This window comes from Heptranchias perlo, chromosome 38 (assembly GCF_035084215.1).
Source record: "Heptranchias perlo isolate sHepPer1 chromosome 38, sHepPer1.hap1, whole genome shotgun sequence".
NCBI classification, from domain to species: domain Eukaryota; kingdom Metazoa; phylum Chordata; class Chondrichthyes; order Hexanchiformes; family Hexanchidae; genus Heptranchias; species Heptranchias perlo.
The window spans coordinates 10,929,858-10,949,050 of record NC_090362.1 but is presented as its reverse complement, the minus strand read 5'-3'; the positions used below and the strand labels follow the sequence as shown (position 1 = coordinate 10,949,050).

At 48.0% G+C, this 19,193-nt stretch overlaps 1 protein-coding gene across 1 annotated transcript in view; it reads left to right on the top strand.

Annotated features, from left to right (window-relative positions):
• Positions 1–19,193, top strand: part of trpm1a (transient receptor potential cation channel, subfamily M, member 1a) — a 62,596-nt gene that overhangs the window by 19,985 nt on the left and 23,418 nt on the right. Inside the window, exons 7-14 of the mRNA XM_067973268.1 lie at positions 2,518–2,692; positions 4,358–4,481; positions 5,899–5,971; positions 6,570–6,670; positions 7,857–8,009; positions 8,102–8,236; positions 16,203–16,253; positions 18,494–18,634. Of these exons, the coding sequence (XP_067829369.1) occupies positions 2,518–2,692; positions 4,358–4,481; positions 5,899–5,971; positions 6,570–6,670; positions 7,857–8,009; positions 8,102–8,236; positions 16,203–16,253; positions 18,494–18,634 (953 nt within the window). The remainder of the gene's footprint in view (positions 1–2,517; positions 2,693–4,357; positions 4,482–5,898; positions 5,972–6,569; positions 6,671–7,856; positions 8,010–8,101; positions 8,237–16,202; positions 16,254–18,493; positions 18,635–19,193) is intronic.

Genomic DNA, 19,193 nt, shown 5'->3' with positions numbered 1-19,193 from the left:
TGCCCTGCCATCTCTATCTAACCTTGTTTTATATATTTAGTTAAAGTTTTTATTTACTCTATATTTTTAGTTTTATCAACTAATTACTTTATCTACTTTAAGTTATTAATTTAATAAAATATTAGTTATAGTCCTGCTCCCTCTCCTCTCCCTTTGTGTGTGGGCCGCTCGCCTCTCACGCCCAGGTCCGCTCCTGCCGCTCTTTCGGCTCTCGCTTTATGTGTGGGCCGTTCGCTTCTCACACCCAGGTCCGCAACTGCTGCTCTCCGTTCTTGCTTTATGTGTGGGCTGCTTGCCTTTCACACCTTTACCTTGTGTTAACAGCAACATTCCCAAACCAGAACCATCCTCTACACAGCTTAAAATTCCACCTGTACAATCCCAGCTACACACCGTTCCATCCACACAATCCCAACAACACACCATTCCATTCCACACAATCCCAACAACACACCATCTCATCCACACAATCCCAACAACACACCATTCCTTCTACCCAATCCCAACAACACACCATTCCATCCACACAATCCCAACAACACACCATCTCATCTACACAATCCCAACAACACACCATTCCTTCTACACAATCCCAACAACACACCATCTCATCCACACAATCCCAACAACACACCATTCCATCCACACAATCCCAACAACACACCATCTCATCTACACAATCCCAACAACACACCATTCCATCCACACAATCCCAACAACACACCATCTCATCTACACAATCCCAACAACACACCATTCCATCCACACAATCCCAACAACACACCATCTCATCCACACAATCCCAACAACACACCATTCCTTCTACCCAATCCCAACAACACACCATTCCATCCACACAATCCCAACAACACACCATTCCTTCTACACAATCCCAACAACACACCATTCCTTCTGAACAAACCCAACAACACACCATTCCTTCTACACAATCCCAACAACACACCATCTCATCTACACAATCCCAACAACACACCATCTCATCCACACAATCCCAACAACACACCATTCCATCCACACAATCCCAACAACACACCATTCCATCCACACAATCCCAACAACACACCATTCCTTCTACACAATCCCAACAACACACCATCTCATCTACACAATCCCAACAACACACCATCTCATCTACACAATCCCAACAACACACCATTCCTTCTACACAATCCCAACAACACACCATTCCATCCACACAATCCCAACAACACACCATTCCTTCTAAACAAACCCAACAACACACCATTCCTTCTACATAATCCCAAAAATACACCATTCTATCTGCAGAATCCCAACAACACACTGTTCCATCTACACAATCCCAACAACACCATATTCCAGCTACGCAATCCCAACAACACCCCATTCCATCTACACAATCCCAACAACACACCATTCCTTCCACACAATCCCAACAACACCCCATTCCATCTACACAATCCCAACAACACACCATTCCTTCCACACAATCCCAACAACACCCCATTCCATCTACACAATCCCAACAACACCCCATTCCATCTACACAATCCCAACAACACACCATTCCATCTACACAATCCCAACAACACACCATTCCTTCCACACAATCCCAACAACACACCATTCTATCTACAGAATCTCAACAACACACCATTCCATCTACACAATCCCAACAACACACCATCTCATCTACACAATCCCAACAACACACCATTCCATCTACCCAATCCCAACAACACACCATTCCTTCTACACAATCCCAACAACACACCACTCCTTCTACACAATCCCAACACCACACCATTCCATCTACACAATCCCAACAACACACCATCTCATCTACACAATCCCAACAATACACCAGTCCATCTATACTTTCCCTCAATCCCAACACACCATTCCATCTACACAATCCCAAAATCATACCATTCCATCTACACAATCCCAACAACACACCACTCCTTCTACACAATCCCAATAACATACTTCTGCATACTGGGTTAGATATAGAGTAAAGCTCCCTCTACACTGCCCCATCAAACACTCCCAGGACCTGTACAGCATGGGTTAGATAGAGAGTAAAGCTCCCTCTACACTGTCCTATCAAACACTCCCAGGGCAGGTACAGCATGTGTTAGATAGAGAGTAAAGCTCCCTCTACACTGTCGCATCAATGTGCCTCAGCTCCAACTTCAGAAGCTTCCTTGTAACCACACCAGCCAGCTTGCGGCCTCTTGCCTGAGATTAACTTGAGATTAGGACTGTTTGTCCTGTAGACCCAGTCCTGCCAGAATCAGGTTGAGATGACTCAAGCTCAAGACCCTTACAGCTAGCAGACAGAAGGGGCTTTTATCCCATTGGTGTGGGCTGAGTTTGGAGGCAGGTTGAAGGATAGAGCACTCAGTGTGTGACCAATCTCACTACTAGCCTCTGTACATTGTTACCTCTTCGTAAAAGATGGTGTGATTTTGGTTTGAGATTTGCTCCCTTTCTGTCTCACTGTTTTGTGTGCAGGGCTCGGTCAGCGAGTGCCGGTGGTTTGTTTGATCGTGGAAGGTGGTCCCAATGTGATATCGATTGTGCTAGAGAGTCTGCGCGAGGATCCACCTGTGCCAGTGGTGGTCTGTGATGGCAGCGGGCGAGCTTCTGACATCCTAGCATTCGCCCACAAATACTCGGCACAAGGAGGGTAAGGCTTCAAATCACTCACAGTCCCACACAGTGTACCCAGGGCAGCCCCACACAGTGTACTCAGGGCAGCCCCACACAGTGTACTCAGGGCAGCCCCACACAGTGTACTCAGGGCAGCCCCACACAGTGTACTCAGGGCAGCCCCACACAGTGTACTCAGGGCAGCCCCACACAGTGTACTCAGGGCAGCCCCACACAGTGTACTCAGGGCAGCCCCACACAGTGTACTCAGGGCAGCCCCACACAGTGTACTCAGGGCAGCCCCACACAGTGTACTCAGGGCAGCCCCACACAGTGTACCCAGGGCAGCCTCACACAGTGTACCCAGGGCAGCCCCACACAGTGTACTCAGGGCAGCCCCACACAGTGTACTCAGGGCAGCCCCACACAGTGTACTCAGGGCAGCCCCACACAGTGTACCCAGGGCAGCCTCACACAGTGTACCCAGGGCAGCCCCACACAGTGTACTCAGGGCAGCCCCACACAGTGTACTCAGGGCAGCCCCACACAGTGTACTCAGGGCAGCCCCACACAGTGTACCTAGGGCAGCCCCACACAGTGTACTCAAGGCAGCCCCACACAGTGTACCCAGGGCAGCCCCACACAGTGTACCCAGGGCAGCCCCACACAGTGTACCCAGGGCAGCCCCACACAGTGTACCCAGGGCAGCCCCACACAGTGTACCCAGGGCAGCCCCACACAGTGTACCCAAGGCAGCCGCACACAGTGTACCCAGGGCAGTCCACACAGTGTACCAATACCAGTCCCACAAAGTGTACCAATACCAGTTTCACACAGTATATCAATACCAATCCCACACAATGTACCAATACCAGCCCCACACAGTGTACCAATACCAGTCCCACACTGTATACCAATACCAGTCCCACACTGAATACCAATGCCAGTCCCGCACTGTATACCAATACCAGTCCCACGCATTATACCAATACCAGTCTCACACAGTATACCCAGGATAATCCCATACAGTATACCAATACCAGTCCCACACAGTGTACCCAGGGCGGTCCCACCCAGTATACCAATACTAGTTCCACACAGTGAACCAATACCAGTCCCACACTGTATACCAAAACCAGTCCCACACTGTATACCAAAACCAGTCCCACACAGTATACCAATACCAGCCCCACACAGTAAACCAATACCAGCCCCACACAGTAAACCAATACCAGTCCCACATATTATACCAATACCAGTCCCACACAGTGTACCAATACCGGTCCCACACAGTGTACCAATATCAGTCCCACACAGTGTACCCAGGGCAATCCCACACAGTATACCACTACCAATCCCACACACTGTACCCAGGCAGTCCCACCCAGTATACCAATACCAGTCCCACACAGTATACCAATACTGGTCCCACACAGTATACCCAAGGCAGGCCAGTACCATCCAACCCCACCATAACAGGGGCTGTGTGTCTCCCTACTGTGGGGCCTTTTCGCCTCTTGTTGACTTAGAAAGGCCTTTATTTGTTCACAGCCGATTTGACCCATGTTTTGAGCTGAATTTGGAGAAATATGAACCCACAAATTAGAAGGCCCCTCCTGCAGCACAGGACCCCATCCCACCTCACAGTGATACACAGGGGATGCCCACTCACAGGTCTCTCCTTTCCCCTTTCTCTGTGCAGGATAATCAGTGAGTCAGTGCGAGATCAGCTCATGGTCACAGTACAGAAAACCTTCAACTACAATCGGCAGCAGGCTCAGCAACTGTTCGTGATCATCATGGAGTGTATGAAGAAGAAAGAGTTAGTGAGTGTCGTCATCAAGAGATTCCACCACATTTATTCTCCACATGTTGAGCTTCAATTTATGTTACATTTATTTTTCATTGTTTTTAAATTGGCCATAAAAGAATTTAGCTGTTAGGTGTGTAAACACTGGTCTGGTGGGTGTGTAAACACTGGTCTGGTGGGTGTGTAAACACTGGGCTGTTGGTGTGTGAACACTGGTCTGTTGGTTGTGTAAACGCTGGTCTGTTGGGTGTGTAAACACTGGGCTACGTGTGTATAAACACTGGGCTACGTGTGTATAAACACTGGGCTACGTGTGTAAACACTGGGCTCCGTGTGTATAAACACTGGGCTACGTGTGTAAACACTGGGCTACGTGTGTATAAACGCTGGGCTACGTGTGTAAACACTGGGCTACGTGTGTATAAACACTGGGCTACGTGTGTAAACACTGGGCTCCGTGTGTATAAACACTGGGCTACGTGTGTAAACACTGGGCTACGTGTGTATAAACACTGGGCTACGTGTGTAAACACTGGGCTACGTGTGTATAAACGCTGGGTTGCGTGTGTATAAACGCTGGGTTCCGTGTGTATAAACGCTGGGCTACGTGTGTATAGACAATGGGCTGCGTGTGTATAAACACTGGGTTGCATGTGTGTAAACGCTGGGCTGCCTGTGTATAAACGCTGGGCTGCATGTGTATAAACGCTGGGTTGCGTGTGTATAAACGCTGGGCTGACCTGATTTTGATGCTTGCATTTATATTGACGCTGTTCACCATTCTGCCATAAACTGTTGAGCTCTTACCGCTGCAAAATCTTTCTGCCCTTGGCCCTGATTCGATCTCTGACCTCAGCCCGACAACGCTATAAATCAACTAGAGTGCTCTGGATGTCGGGTAAGCAGAAGATTGGGCTTAGCTGAGAGGCCCGGTTGTGATTGAACAGACTGCTAATACTGTCTGAGCTGACACATGAAGATTGGTCACTTGGGTGAGGTGCCAGAGGGAGGCTGCTACTTGTGGAACCTGTGCCCCAGCACACGTCAGCACCCTTGGGGGAGGAAATTCAAAAACCGAAAAGACGTCTTTAATAATTATTATCCTGACCGTGTAGGCTATCCCTCAGGTTGGTGATAACTCACCACCCAATCTCTCCATCTGTGGGAATTGGTGGCCTATCAGTTGGATTTATGATGACTCGGCAGCCTATCCAATGAGTTTATGTTGTCTCAGTGGTCTATCCAATGGGTTTATGTTGTCTCAGTGGTCTATCCAATGGGTTTATGTTGTCTCAGTGGTCTGTCCAATGGGTTTATGTTGTCTCAGTGGTCTATCCAATGGGTTTATGTTGTCTCAGTGGTCTGTCCCTCCAGTTGTGATTGCAGTGGCCCAACCCTTGGGTTTGTGATGACTCAGCTTGTCTCTCCCACAGATCACAGTATTTCGAATGGGTTTGGAGGGACAGCAGGACATTGATCGTGCTATCTTAACAGCACTGCTGAAAGGTAAGCAGTCTCAGATTTTGCTGCATTAACATTTCCCCTCTTCAAACCTCCAAACGTTTCTCCCACCTGCAATAAAATCAGCTTTCCTCAGCATCTCCCCAAGTGAAATGCTTATTATGGGGAAATAAATCCCAAGAAGACTGGCTCAGTTCCCTTTCACCTCTCACCTGTTCTTTGTGAAGGGTTTTTGATTGCTCCCTGGTGATTAATTCTCTCAGTAACTAGATTGACTATCCATAGACGTTGGGTTTGGTGCACCAGGAGCAAATGTAGTGGGTGTGTGGGTGCATTCTGTGGGGGCGCAGAGTGTGGGAGTGTGCAGATGGCGGGGGGGGGGGGGAGGGTGCGGAGTCTGGGGGTGTGCAGAATGCGGGGGTGATCAGAGTGCGGGGGTGTGCGGTGTGTACGGAGTGCGGGGGTGTGCAGAGCATGCAGTGTGTGCAGAGTGCAGGGGTGTAATGTGTCGAGGAAAGTGGGATTGGTGATAAACAACAGATATGAAAGTTTTGGACACACTCAGGATTTCAGAGCTGTTGGTAGCTTTTTCCAGCCGGGTTTTGCAGTTTTCAGTTCTTGCTGTTCCTTTCTCCCTTTGCAGGTACAAACGCATCGGCCCCAGACCAGCTGAGCCTGGCACTGGCCTGGAACAGGGTGGACATTGCTCGCAGTCAGATCTTTGTCTTCGGGAACCACTGGCCGGTAAGATCCCGAGAAAGTCCTTTGGGCTTTTGAGATGTTGGAGATTTCAGGGCTTTTGTGACATTCACAGCAGCATCATTATTCACAGGACTATCCCAATGATGGAACACAATTCAATGTAAAATAAGGAATTAGACCACAGACTTAATGTCATCCTCACTCTATCCAGGGCCTGGGGCGATGGGCAGGGCCTGGGATTCCCCACGGGACGATGGAGGGGTCTGGGATTCCCCATGGTGTGATCGGGGGTCTGGGATTCCCCACGGGGCGATGGGTGGGGACTGCGATTTCCCATGGGGCGATGGGGGGCACTGCAATTTCCCACGGGGCAATGGGGGGGGGGGTTCTGCGATTTCCTATGGGGCGATGGGGCGGGGACAATGATTTCCCACGGGGCAATGGGGGGAGGTCTGCGATTTCCCATGGGGTGATGGGGGGGTGGGGTCTGCAGTTTCCAATGGGGCGATGGGGGGGACTGTGATTTCCCCATGGGGTGATGGTGGGGGCTCTGCGGTATCCCACGGGGTGGTGGGGGGAATCTGCGATTTCCTACGGAGCAATGGAGGGGTGGGCTGAGATTTCCCACGGGGCAATGGGGGGGGGGGTCTGCGATTTCCAACGGGGCGATGGAAGGAGTCTGGGATTTCACACGAGGCGATGGGGGGAGTCTGGGATTCCCTTCGGGGTGATCGGGGGTCGGAGCCCCGCTTCTATATTTCTATAGCGCCTTTCATGACCTCAGGACGTTCCAAAGCACTTTACAGCCAATGAAGTATTTTTGAAGTGTGATCACTGTTGTAATTTAGGAAGCGTGGCAGCCAATTCGTACACTGCAGGGTCCCACAAAAAGCAATGAGATAATGACCAGATAATCTGTTTTAGTAATGTTGTTGAGAGATAAATATTGGCCAGGGCACCGGGGAGAACTCTCCTGCTCTTCTTCAAAATAATGCCATGTGATCTTTTACATCCACCTGAGAGGGCAAACGGGGCCTACCGCTAAGCCATGGCCAACACTTATAGGATTTGAAAAAGAAAAATAGAGAGAGAGAGACAGAAATAGAGAGAGACTTCTTCAAACACCTCCATCAGTAACGGTGGGAGCCCTCATTCAACAGCTATGGTCTGTAAACTGCCCGTGTCAATCCCTTCTGTGTGAATGTCCCTCTCTGGTTCTGTATTTCAGACAATGGGCAGCAACTCTGAATACGCCGCTCAGCACACGGTCAAATCTGTAAAACGGGCGACAAAAGTAAAGGGAAAAGGGAAAAAGAAAAGGAAAGGGAAGGATGAGGTGAAGGAGGAAACCGACCCAAGAAAGCTGGAACTACTGAACTGGGTGAGAATCGGGCGGTGCCCCCATTATCTGCCTTATTTCTGACTGTGTGGCGGTTTTTGCTTCATGTTGAATGGCTTGTTCTGGTGCTGCAGGTGAACTCTCTGGAGCAGGCCATGATGGACGCACTGGTTCTGGACCGGGTCGACTTTGTGAAGCTGCTGATTGAGAATGGTGTAAATATTCACAACTTCCTAACCATCCCTCGGTTAGAGGAGCTTTACAACACGGTGAGTCTCCACACATCACATCACAGGGACTGATTCACACACTGAGACACCTCACATCACAAGGACTGATTCACACAGTGAGACACCTCACACCACAAGGACTGATTCACACAGTGAGACACCTCATATCACAGGGACTGATTCACACAGTGAGACACCTCACATCACAAGGACTGATTCACACAGTGAGACACCTCATATCACAGGGACTGATTCACACAGTGAGACACCTCATATCACAGGGACTGATTCACACAGTGAGACACCTCAGAGGACTGATTCACACAGTGAGTCACCTCATATCACAGGGATTGATTCACACAGTGAGACACCTCACATCACAAGGACTGATTCACACAGTGACACACCTCATATCACAGGGACTGATTCACACAGTGAGACACCTCACATCACAAGGACTGATTCACACAGTGAGACACCTCACATCACAAGGACTGATTCACACAGTGAGTCACCTCACATCACAAGGACTGATTCACACAGTCAGACACCTCACATCACAAGGACTGATTCACACAGTCAGACACCTCATATCACAGGGACTGATTCACACAGTGAGACACCTCACATCACAAGGACTGATTCACACAGTCAGACACCTCATATCACAGGGACTGATTCACACAGTGAGACACCTCATATCACAGGGACTGATTCACACAGTGAGACACCTCATATCACAGGGACTGATTCACACACTGAAATACCTCATATCTCATCACAGGGATTGATTCACACTGTGAGATAGCTTACATCACATCACAGAGATTGATTCAGACAACGAGACACCTTACATCACATCACAGGGACTGATTCACACAATGTGACACCTCACATCACATCTCAGGGACTGATTCACGCAGTGAAACACCTCACATCTCATCACAGGGATTGATTCACACTGTGAGATAGCTTACATCACATCACAGAGATTGATTCAGACAATGAGACACCTTACATCACATCACAGGGACTGATTCACACAGTGAGACACCTCATATCACAGGGACTGATTCAGACAATGAGACACCTTACATCACATCACAGGGACTGATTCACACAGTGAGACACCTCACCTCGCATCACATCAGAGGGACTGTGATTCACACAGAGAGACACCTCACCTCACAGGGACTGATTCACACAGAGAGACGCATCGCATCACATCACAGGTACTGATTTACACAGAGGGACACCTCACATCACATCACAGGGACTGAGATTATTACCTTTGAGGTTCTGCTTTTTAATTTGGACCCTAGCTTTTCAAACTCCCTCAGCAAAACCTCATTCCTAATTCTACCTATGTTATTGGTTCCTTTGTAGATCACGAAAACTGGATCCTCTCCCTCCTGCTCCAAGTTCTTCTCCATAACCTTTGCACGGGGCAGGCAACATAGCCTTCGGGACTCCCGGTCATGGCTACATGGAACATTATCTATCCCCCTGACTATACTATCCCCTAACACTACCACATTTCTTTTCACTCCCCCCACTTGAATGGCCTCCTGTACCTCGGTGCCGTGGTCAATTTGCCCATCCTCCCTGCCGTCTTTGTTCTTATTCACACAGGTAGCAAGTACCTCGTACCTGTTGGACAAGGGCAAAGGCTGAGGTTCCTCCACCACTGTATCTGGGGTCCCCATACCTGCCTGACTCGCAGTCATATCCTCCTGTCCCTGACCACTGACATATAATAGAATATTGAGTTTGAGAGTGATGTAGTTAAGTCTGAAACTAGGGTCTTAAATTTAAACAAGGCCAATTATGTATGTATGAGGGGTGAGTTGGCTACGGTAGATTGGGAAATTAGATTAAAAGATATGATGGTAGATAAGCAATGTAGAACATATAAAGAAATAATTCATTATTCCCAACAAATGTACACACCCTTGAGGAATAAAACTCCACAGGAAAAGTGATCCAACCGTGGCTAACTAGAGAAGTTAAGGATAGTATTAGATTAAAAGAAAAGGCTTACAATGTAGCCAAAAAGAATAGTAAGCCTGAGGATTGGGAGGGTTTTAGAAATCAGCAAAGGATGACCAAAAAATTGATAAAGAGGGAGAAAATAGAATATGAGAGCAAGCTGGCAAGAAATATAAAAACAGATTGTAAGAGCTCCTGCAAGTATATAAAAAGGAAGAGATTAGCGAAAGTAATCATGGGTCCCTTAGAGGCAGAGACAGGACAAATTATAATGGGGAATAAGGAAATGGCAGAGATATTAAACAAATATTTTATATCTGTCTTCACAGTAGAAGACACAAAAAACATACCGGAAATCGTGGGGAACCATGGATCTAATGAGAGGGAGGAACTTAATGTAATTAAGATTAGTAAAGAAAAAGTTTTAGAAAAATTAATGGGACTAAAAGCCAACAAATCCCCTGGACCTGATGGCCTACATCCTAGAGTTTTAAAAGAGGTGGCTGCAGAGATAGAGGATGCATTGGTTTTGATCTTCCAGAATTCCTTAGATTCTATAACGGTCCCCGTGGATTGGAAGGTAGCAAATGTAACCACGCTATTCAAGAAAGGAGGGAGAGAGAAAACAGGGAATTATAGGCCAGTTAGTCTGACATCAATAGTAGGGAAAATGCTAGAATCTATTATTAAGGACGTAGTAACAGGGCACTTAGAAAATCGTAACAAGATTAGGCAGAGTCAACATGGTTTTATGAAAGGGAAATCATGTTTGACAAATCTATTAGAGTTTTTTGAGGATGTAACTAGTAGGGTAGATAAGGTGGAACCACTGGATGTAGTATATTTGGATTTTCAAAAGGCATTTGATAAGGTGTCACATAAGAGGTTGTTGCACAAGGTGGCATTGGGGGTAATATGATAGCATGGATTGAGAATTAGTTAACGGACAGAAAAAAGTAGTAATAAACGGGTCATTTTCGGGTTGGCAGGTTGTAATTAATGGGGTGCCATTGGGATCGGTGCTTGGGCCTCAGCTATTTACAATCTATATTAATGACTTAGATGAAGGGACCTAGTGAAATGTATTCAAGTTTGCTGACTATACAAAGCTAGGTGGAAAAGTAAATTGTGAGGAGGACGCAAAGAGTCTGCAAAGGGATAGCGACAGGTTAAGTGAGTGGGCAAGAAGGCGGCAGATAGAGCATAATGTAGGGAAATGTGAGGTTATTCACTTCGATAGGAAAAATAGAAAAACTGAATATTTTTTTTAATGGTGAGCTACTATTAAATGTTGGTGTTCAGAGGGATTTGGGTGTCCTTGTACATGAAATACAAAAAGTTAACATGCAGGTACAGCAAACAATTAGGAAGGCAAATGGAATGTTGGCCTTTATTGCAAGGGGGTTGGAGTACAAGAGTAAGGAAGTCTTGCTGTAATTGTACAGGACTTTGGTGAGACCACACTTGGAGTACTGTGTGCTGTTTTGGTCACCTTACCTAAGGAAGGATATACTTGCCTTAGAGGCGGTGCATGAAGTTTCACAAGAGGGATGAGATCGTTGTCCTATGAAAAAAGATTGATTAAAATGGGCCTGTACTCTCTGGAGTTTAGAAGAATGAGAGGGCTTGACAGGGTAGATGCTGAGAGGATGTTTCCCCGGCTGAAGAGTCTAGAACTAGGGGACATAGTCTCAGGATAAGGGTTTGGAAATTTAGGTCTGAGATGAGGAGGAATTTCTTCACTCAGAGGGTCGTGAATATTTGGAATTCTCTACCCCAGAGGGCTGTGAATGCTCAGCCGTTTAGTATATTCAAGACTGAGATCGATAGATTTTTGGACTCTAAGGGAATCAAGGGATATAGGGACCGGGTGGAAAAGCGGAGTTGAGGTAGAAGATCAGCCGTGATATTATTGAATGGTGGAGCAGGCTCGAGGGGCCGTATGGTCTACACCTGCTCCTATTTCTTATGTTCTTATATTCTTATGTGTGATTGCCTCCTGGGTCAAAGTGTCCAGGTAACTCTCCCTCTCACTGATGTATCGCAATGTCTGCACCTCGGACTCCAACTCAACAACTCTGAGCCGAAGTTCCTCAAGTTGCAAACATTTACTGCAGATGTGTTTGTCTGGGATCACGCTGCTCTCCACAATCCCACACATGCTGCAGTCAAGGCACCTGCACTGCCATTTATATCTAACCTTGTTTTATTTATTTAATTAATCAAAGTTTTTACGTAATTAATTCATTTGGTTTATTTTTAGTCTTTTTTAAAACTAATTAATTTATCTATTTTAAACTAATTTCCCACTCTTTTTAACTTTGTTTAATTTTAAGGCTTTTTAACTAACAGATTAACCAGTAAAAACACTAACCACAAGTAAAGACACTAACCACTAGACACAATAACCACTAAAAATACTTACCAATAAATTAAATACTTACACTGAGTTACCCTCGGCACTCATCTGTGATCTTTTTGTCTTTTTCTTGATTTTTTTTTCGATTTCACCACTCAAGTCCGCTCTCCCCACTCATTTATTGGCCATTCAGGTCTGCTCTCAGGGACGGTGATTCACACAGTGAAACAACTCACATCACTTCACAGAGACTGATTCACACAGTGAACCACCTCACATCACATCACAGGGACTGATTCACACAGTGAGTCTCCTCACAACACATCACAGGGACTGATTCACACAGTGAACCACCTCACATCACATCACATCACAGGGACTGATTCACACAGTGAAACAACTCACATCACTTCACAGAGACTGATTCACACAGTGAGACACCTCACATCACATCACAGGGACTGATTCACACAGTGAGTCTCCTCACAACACATCACAGGGACTGATTCACACAGTGAGTCTCCTCACATCACATCACAGGGACTGATTCACACAGTGAGTCTCCTCACATCACATCACAGGGACTGATTCACACAGTGAACCACCTCACATCACATCACAGGGACTGATTCACACAGTGAACCACCTCACATCACATCACATCACAGGGACTGATTCACACAGTGAGACACCTCACAACACATCACAGGGACTGATTCACACAGTGAGTCTCCTCACATCACATCACAGGGACTGATTCACACAGTGAACCACCTCACATCACATCACATCACATCACAGGGACTGATTCACACAGAGAGACACCTCACATCACATCACAGGGACTGATTCACACAGTGAACCACCTCACATCACATCACAGGGACTGATTCACACAGTGAACCACCTCACATCACATCACAGGGACTGATTCACACAGTGAACCACCTCACATCACATCACAGGGACTGATTCACACAGTGAGTCTCCTCACAACACATCACAGGGACTGATTCACACAGTGAACCACCTCACATCACATCACAGGGACTGATTCACACAGTGAGACACCTCACATCACATCATAGGGACTGATTCACACAGTGAGATTCCTCACATCACATCACAGGGACTGATTCACACAGTGCGATTCCTCACATCACATCAAAGGGACTGATTCACACAGTGAGACACCTCACAACACATCACAGGGACTGATTCACACAGTGAACCACCTCACATCACATCACATCACAGGGACTGATTCACACAGAGAGACACCTCACATCACATCACAGGGACTGATTCACACAGAGAGACACCTCACATCACATCACATCACATCACAGGGACTGATTCACACAGTGAGACACCTCACATCACATCACAGGGACTGATTCACACAGTGAGACACCTCACATCACATCATAGGGACTGATTCACACAGTGAGATTCCTCACATCACATCACAGGGACTGATTCACACAGTGCGATTCCTCACATCACATCAAAGGGACTGATTCACACAGAGAGACACCTCACATCACATCACAGGGACTGATTCACACAGAGAGACACCTCACATCACATCACATCACATCACAGGGACTGATTCACACAGTGAGACACCTCACATCACATCACATCACATCACAGGGACTGATTCACACAGTGAGACACCTCACAACACATCACAGGGACTGATTCACACAGTGAGTCTCCTCACAACACATCACAGGGACTGATTCACACAGTGAACCACCTCACATCACATCACAGGGACTGATTCACACAGAGAGACACCTCACATCACATCACAGGGACTGATTCACACAGAGAGACACCTCACATCACATCACATCACATCACATCACAGGGACTGATTCACACAGTGAGACACCTCACATCACATCACATCACATCACAGGGACTGATTCACACAGTGAGACACCTCACATCACATCACAGGGACTGATTCACACAGAGAGACACCTCACATCACATCACATCACAGGGACTGATTCACACAGTGAGACACCTCACATCACATCACAGGGACTGATTCACACAGTGCGATTCCTCACATCACATCACAGGGACTGATTCACACAGAGAGACACCTCACATCACATCACATCACATCACAGGGACTGATTCACACAGTGAGACACCTCACATCACATCATAGGGACTGATTCACACAGTGCGATTCCTCACATCACATCAAAGGGACTGATTCACACAGTGCGATTCCTCACATCAAATCACAGGGACTGATTCACACAGTGCGATTCCTCACATCACATCAAAGGGACTGATTCATACAGTGAGATTCCTCACATCACATCACAGGGACTGATTCACACAGTGAGACACCTCACATCGCATCACAGGGACTGATTCACACAGTGAGACACCTCACATCGCATCAAAGGGACTGATTCACACAGTGAGATTCCTCACATCACATCACAGGGACTGATTCACACAGTGAGACACATCACATCACATCACAGGGACTGATTCACACAGTGAGACACATCACATCACATCACAGGGACTGATTCACACAGTGAGATTCCTCACATCACATCACATCACATCACATCACATCACATCACAGGGACTGAATCACACAGAGAGACACCTCACATCACATCACAGTGACTGATTCACACAGTGAGACACATCACATCACATCACAGGGACTGATTCACACAGTGAGACACATCACATCACATCATAGGGACTGATTCACACAGTGAGATTCCTCACATCACATCACATCACAGGGACTGAATCACACAGAGAGACACCTCACATCACATCACAGGGACTGATTCACACAGTGAGATTCCTCACATCGCATCACTGGGACTATGATTCACACAGTGAGACTTTAAACAGCAGACCTGTCGCAGCCCCTGCCCAAACACCAAGATTTTGCATGTGAGGTTTTAAATGGGCTGGGACCAGAATACTGGAGATAAATTGGCCTCGATTTTAACCCCCTCCCTTTCTGATCACCTCGAATTATTGCCCCGCCCAGTGTGGGACTGACCAGGAAGCCCCAGGTTCCATCCCTGGTTGGCCTCAGACGGAGCTGCAGTTTGGGCTCCAGTTAGATCAGTGCCCCTGGGTTAGGGAGAGGAAATCAGCCCATGCTCCCACTCCGGAATACTGTCCAGTGACACCTGCTAGAAAGGGTGTTTGTGTATGTATATGTGTATATACGTGCATGTGTGCATGTTTGTGTGTACAATTGTTTGCATATGCATATTTGTATGTGTATTTTTAGTTCCTGTGTGTAGTTGTGTACGCATGTTTTGTGCACCTGTTTGTGTGTGTGTGTATTTGTGTGGTTGGTTGGTCGTCAGGTAAGTACAAATTTGGCTTGGCTGTGATGCCCTTAGAGTTGAATACCCCACTAAGCTAACCCACCCAGCTAGGTACGGAGCAGGTTCAGCTCAGACGCCCGTTTTACAGCCTGTCCGTTGTAACTCTTTGTTGAAGATGGACCTGGCTGGTTAGGTTAGAATTGGGGCTATACTGTCTGGAGGGTGACCAGTGCCTGTGGAAAGTGAACCCCCAGTGAGAAGTGGGCAGTGTGGGGGACATTTAAAGGTGAGTGAGTAACGACTTTGTGTTTTGTTCCAGAGGCTGGGGCCCCCCAACACTCTGCATTACCTGGTCAGGGACGTCAAAAAGGTAACAGCACCTTTAATGGCAATAACCACACATTCTGATGCAGGCTTCTCTCAATCTTAATAATTTCTTTCATACCAGACAACATGAGTTAAACATCAGAGATCAGGAGAGGGCTCAGAGACTATGACACAAGTCAGGGGTCAGTGTAAGGAGACAGTCGAGGGAATCTTTCAATGAAAAGGGAATCGGGAAGGATATTGAAACAGACGATATGGGGTCAAGAGACGATTAGACGTGTTTCTGGAGAGAGAAGGAATTGAGGGAAATGAGGAGAAGGTGGGTAAGTGACGGTCGGTGTACGGGGGATGGTTAGTATACAGGGGAGGGTCAGTGTACGGGGGGGCGCTTTACGGGGGGCATCAGTGTATGGAGAGGGTGTTGGTGTATGGCGGGGGGGGGGGTCGGTGTACGGGGGGAGGGTCGGTGTACGCGGGGAGGGTTGGTGTATAGAGTGAGGTCAGTGTACGGGGGGCATCAGTGTACGGGGAGGTTCAGTGAACGGGGGGGGGTCGCTGTACGGGGGAGGGTCGGTGTACGCGGGGAGGGTCGGTGTACGGGGTGGGGGGTCGGTGTACGGGGGGAGGGTCGGTGTACGCGGGGAGGTCAGTGTACAGGGGGTTGGTGTACCTGGGGGTTTCAGTGAACGGGGGGGGGGGGGGGGGGTCGGTGTTCGGGGTGAGGTCAGTGTACGGGTGGGGTCGGCCTACGGTGGGGGGGTCATTGTACTGAAGGTCGGTGTACGGGGTGGGGGAGGCGGTGTACGGTGGAGGGTTCTGTGTACAGGGGGGGGGTCAGTGAACGGGGTGGGGGGGGTCAATGTACAGGGGGGTCGTGTACGGTGGCGGTTCAGTGTACAGGGCGGTCAGTGCAGGGGGGGGTAGGTGTACGGTGGGGGTTCAATTTTCTGGGGGTTCAGTGTACGGGTGGGGGTTTAGTTTACAGGGGGGGTTCAGTGTACGTGGGATTCGGTGTGCAGGGTGGGGTTCGGTGTACAGAGTGGGGTTTGGTGTATGGGGAGGGGGCTTGGTGTATGGGGAGGGGGTTCGGTGTATGGGGAGGGGGTTTGGTGTATGGGGAGGGGGTTTGGTGTATGGGGAGGGGGTTCGGTGTATGGGGTGTGGTTTGGTGTACGGTGGGGGGTCATTGTACAGGGTGGGGTTCATTGTGGGCTCAGTCCAGCTCGGCATTGATACTTTCAGGAGAGGAAAGGGGAAAATTGGGGAAAAAATATTAATCTTATTGCACAGCATTCTGTATTGTGATTGGTGGAGAGTACAGAGGGTAAAGGTTACAGTGCCTGGTGACCCTTTGCTGCCTGGGTTTGACCCCTTGTGTACTGATGGCTCCTTTAAGAAGCCTCTGTGGAGATCAGCGCGTGTCTGGCAGGTCTCACTGAGATTATTAGTGGGAATCCAGCTGGTTCACATTCTTACTGTTCATTTTGTTTTTGGCTGCCCTCCTGTAAGTGAGGAATGTGATTTATTCAACACACAAAACATTTCATTTGTAGGTCGTACATTTTTCTAATTCTGATTAAATTAATGTAAGAAACTCATGAAAAGTGTTGACTGCAGACAATGTATCCCATGAGGTCTGTGCATTTCAGACAACTGTTAACACCTGGACATTGGCAGCAGGGAGATTTACAATCCAGAATATGAGCACATTAAAATAAATGATATTGTGAAACCAGAATTGGTTAAGTCTAAAATCTGCAAAATATATTTAGCTCATAGAGAGCTAATGGTTTGATATTAATTCAACTTGTAAAAACTGGAAACAGGATTCATGGGGAGGAGATCACCGCCCGGTGTAGGACTCAGCCCCACGGAGCAGGAAAGCACAGTCCGGTGTGGGACTGAGCCCCACGGAGCAGGAAATCACCTCCCCGTGTGGATCTCAGCCACATGGGACAGGAGATCACTGCCCGGTGTGGTACTGAGCCCCACGGAGCAGGAGATCACTGCCCAGTGTGGATCTCAGCCCCATAGAACAGGAAAGCACTGCCCGGTGTGGGACTAAGCTCGTGGAACCAGAAGGTTCATTCCCTGGTCTGTGCTGAGTTAGTTGATCAACGACCCTGAATAGGGAAGGTACAATGAGCTCGAACTCCTGCTTCAGTGACTCGCACTGGACTGACCCCTTTCAGTGGGTCTGTAACAGGCAGCTGTCCTGTTAGTTTGGGATGGTGTGTTTTTGGAGTAACACATGTTCATCTGTTTCTGTTCTTTCTGTTACAGGGGAACCTGCCCCCAGATTACCACATCAGTTTGATTGACATTGGCCTAGTGATTGAATACCTGATGGGCGGAGCCTATCGCTGTGCCTATACGCGCAAAACCTTCCGCACACTTTACAATAATTTATTCGGGCCAAAGCGGGTAAATATCAGCCTGACCTTCGAGTAAAATAGATATAGAATTGGAATGAAAACTTTTTAAACCATTTCTTATACACTCCTGTGCTTCACCACAGGTCAGATCATGGGTCACTCTGTGGCCAGGACAGGAGTGAGTGACCTCAGTGACCCACACCCCCACTGGACCCTGATATTGCAGCCCTCCTGTTCCCCCCCCCCCGCGGAGATGTTGCGGCCTCCATTGTAGGTTTGGCAGCCCCCGTGCAGAAGTCAGCCCCTCCCCCCATGCAGATGTGGTGAACCCCCTGTGCAGATGTGGTGACCCACCCTGTAGAGGTATAAACAACTGAAGAAGTAGAGTCCGTCCACACTGCCTGCAGCCAACCTCTGACTGGGATGGATAATGAAATGCCCCACCCTCAGGCTGTGCCTGGTTAGTCCATCTCATTCTCGGGATGTTGGCGTCACTGGCAAGACCCGCATTTATTGCCCATCCCCTAGTTGCTCTGGTGGTGAGCCTCACCACCCACGGAGACTCACCCCCCCCCCCCAACAGAGACTCACCCTCCCCACAGAGACTC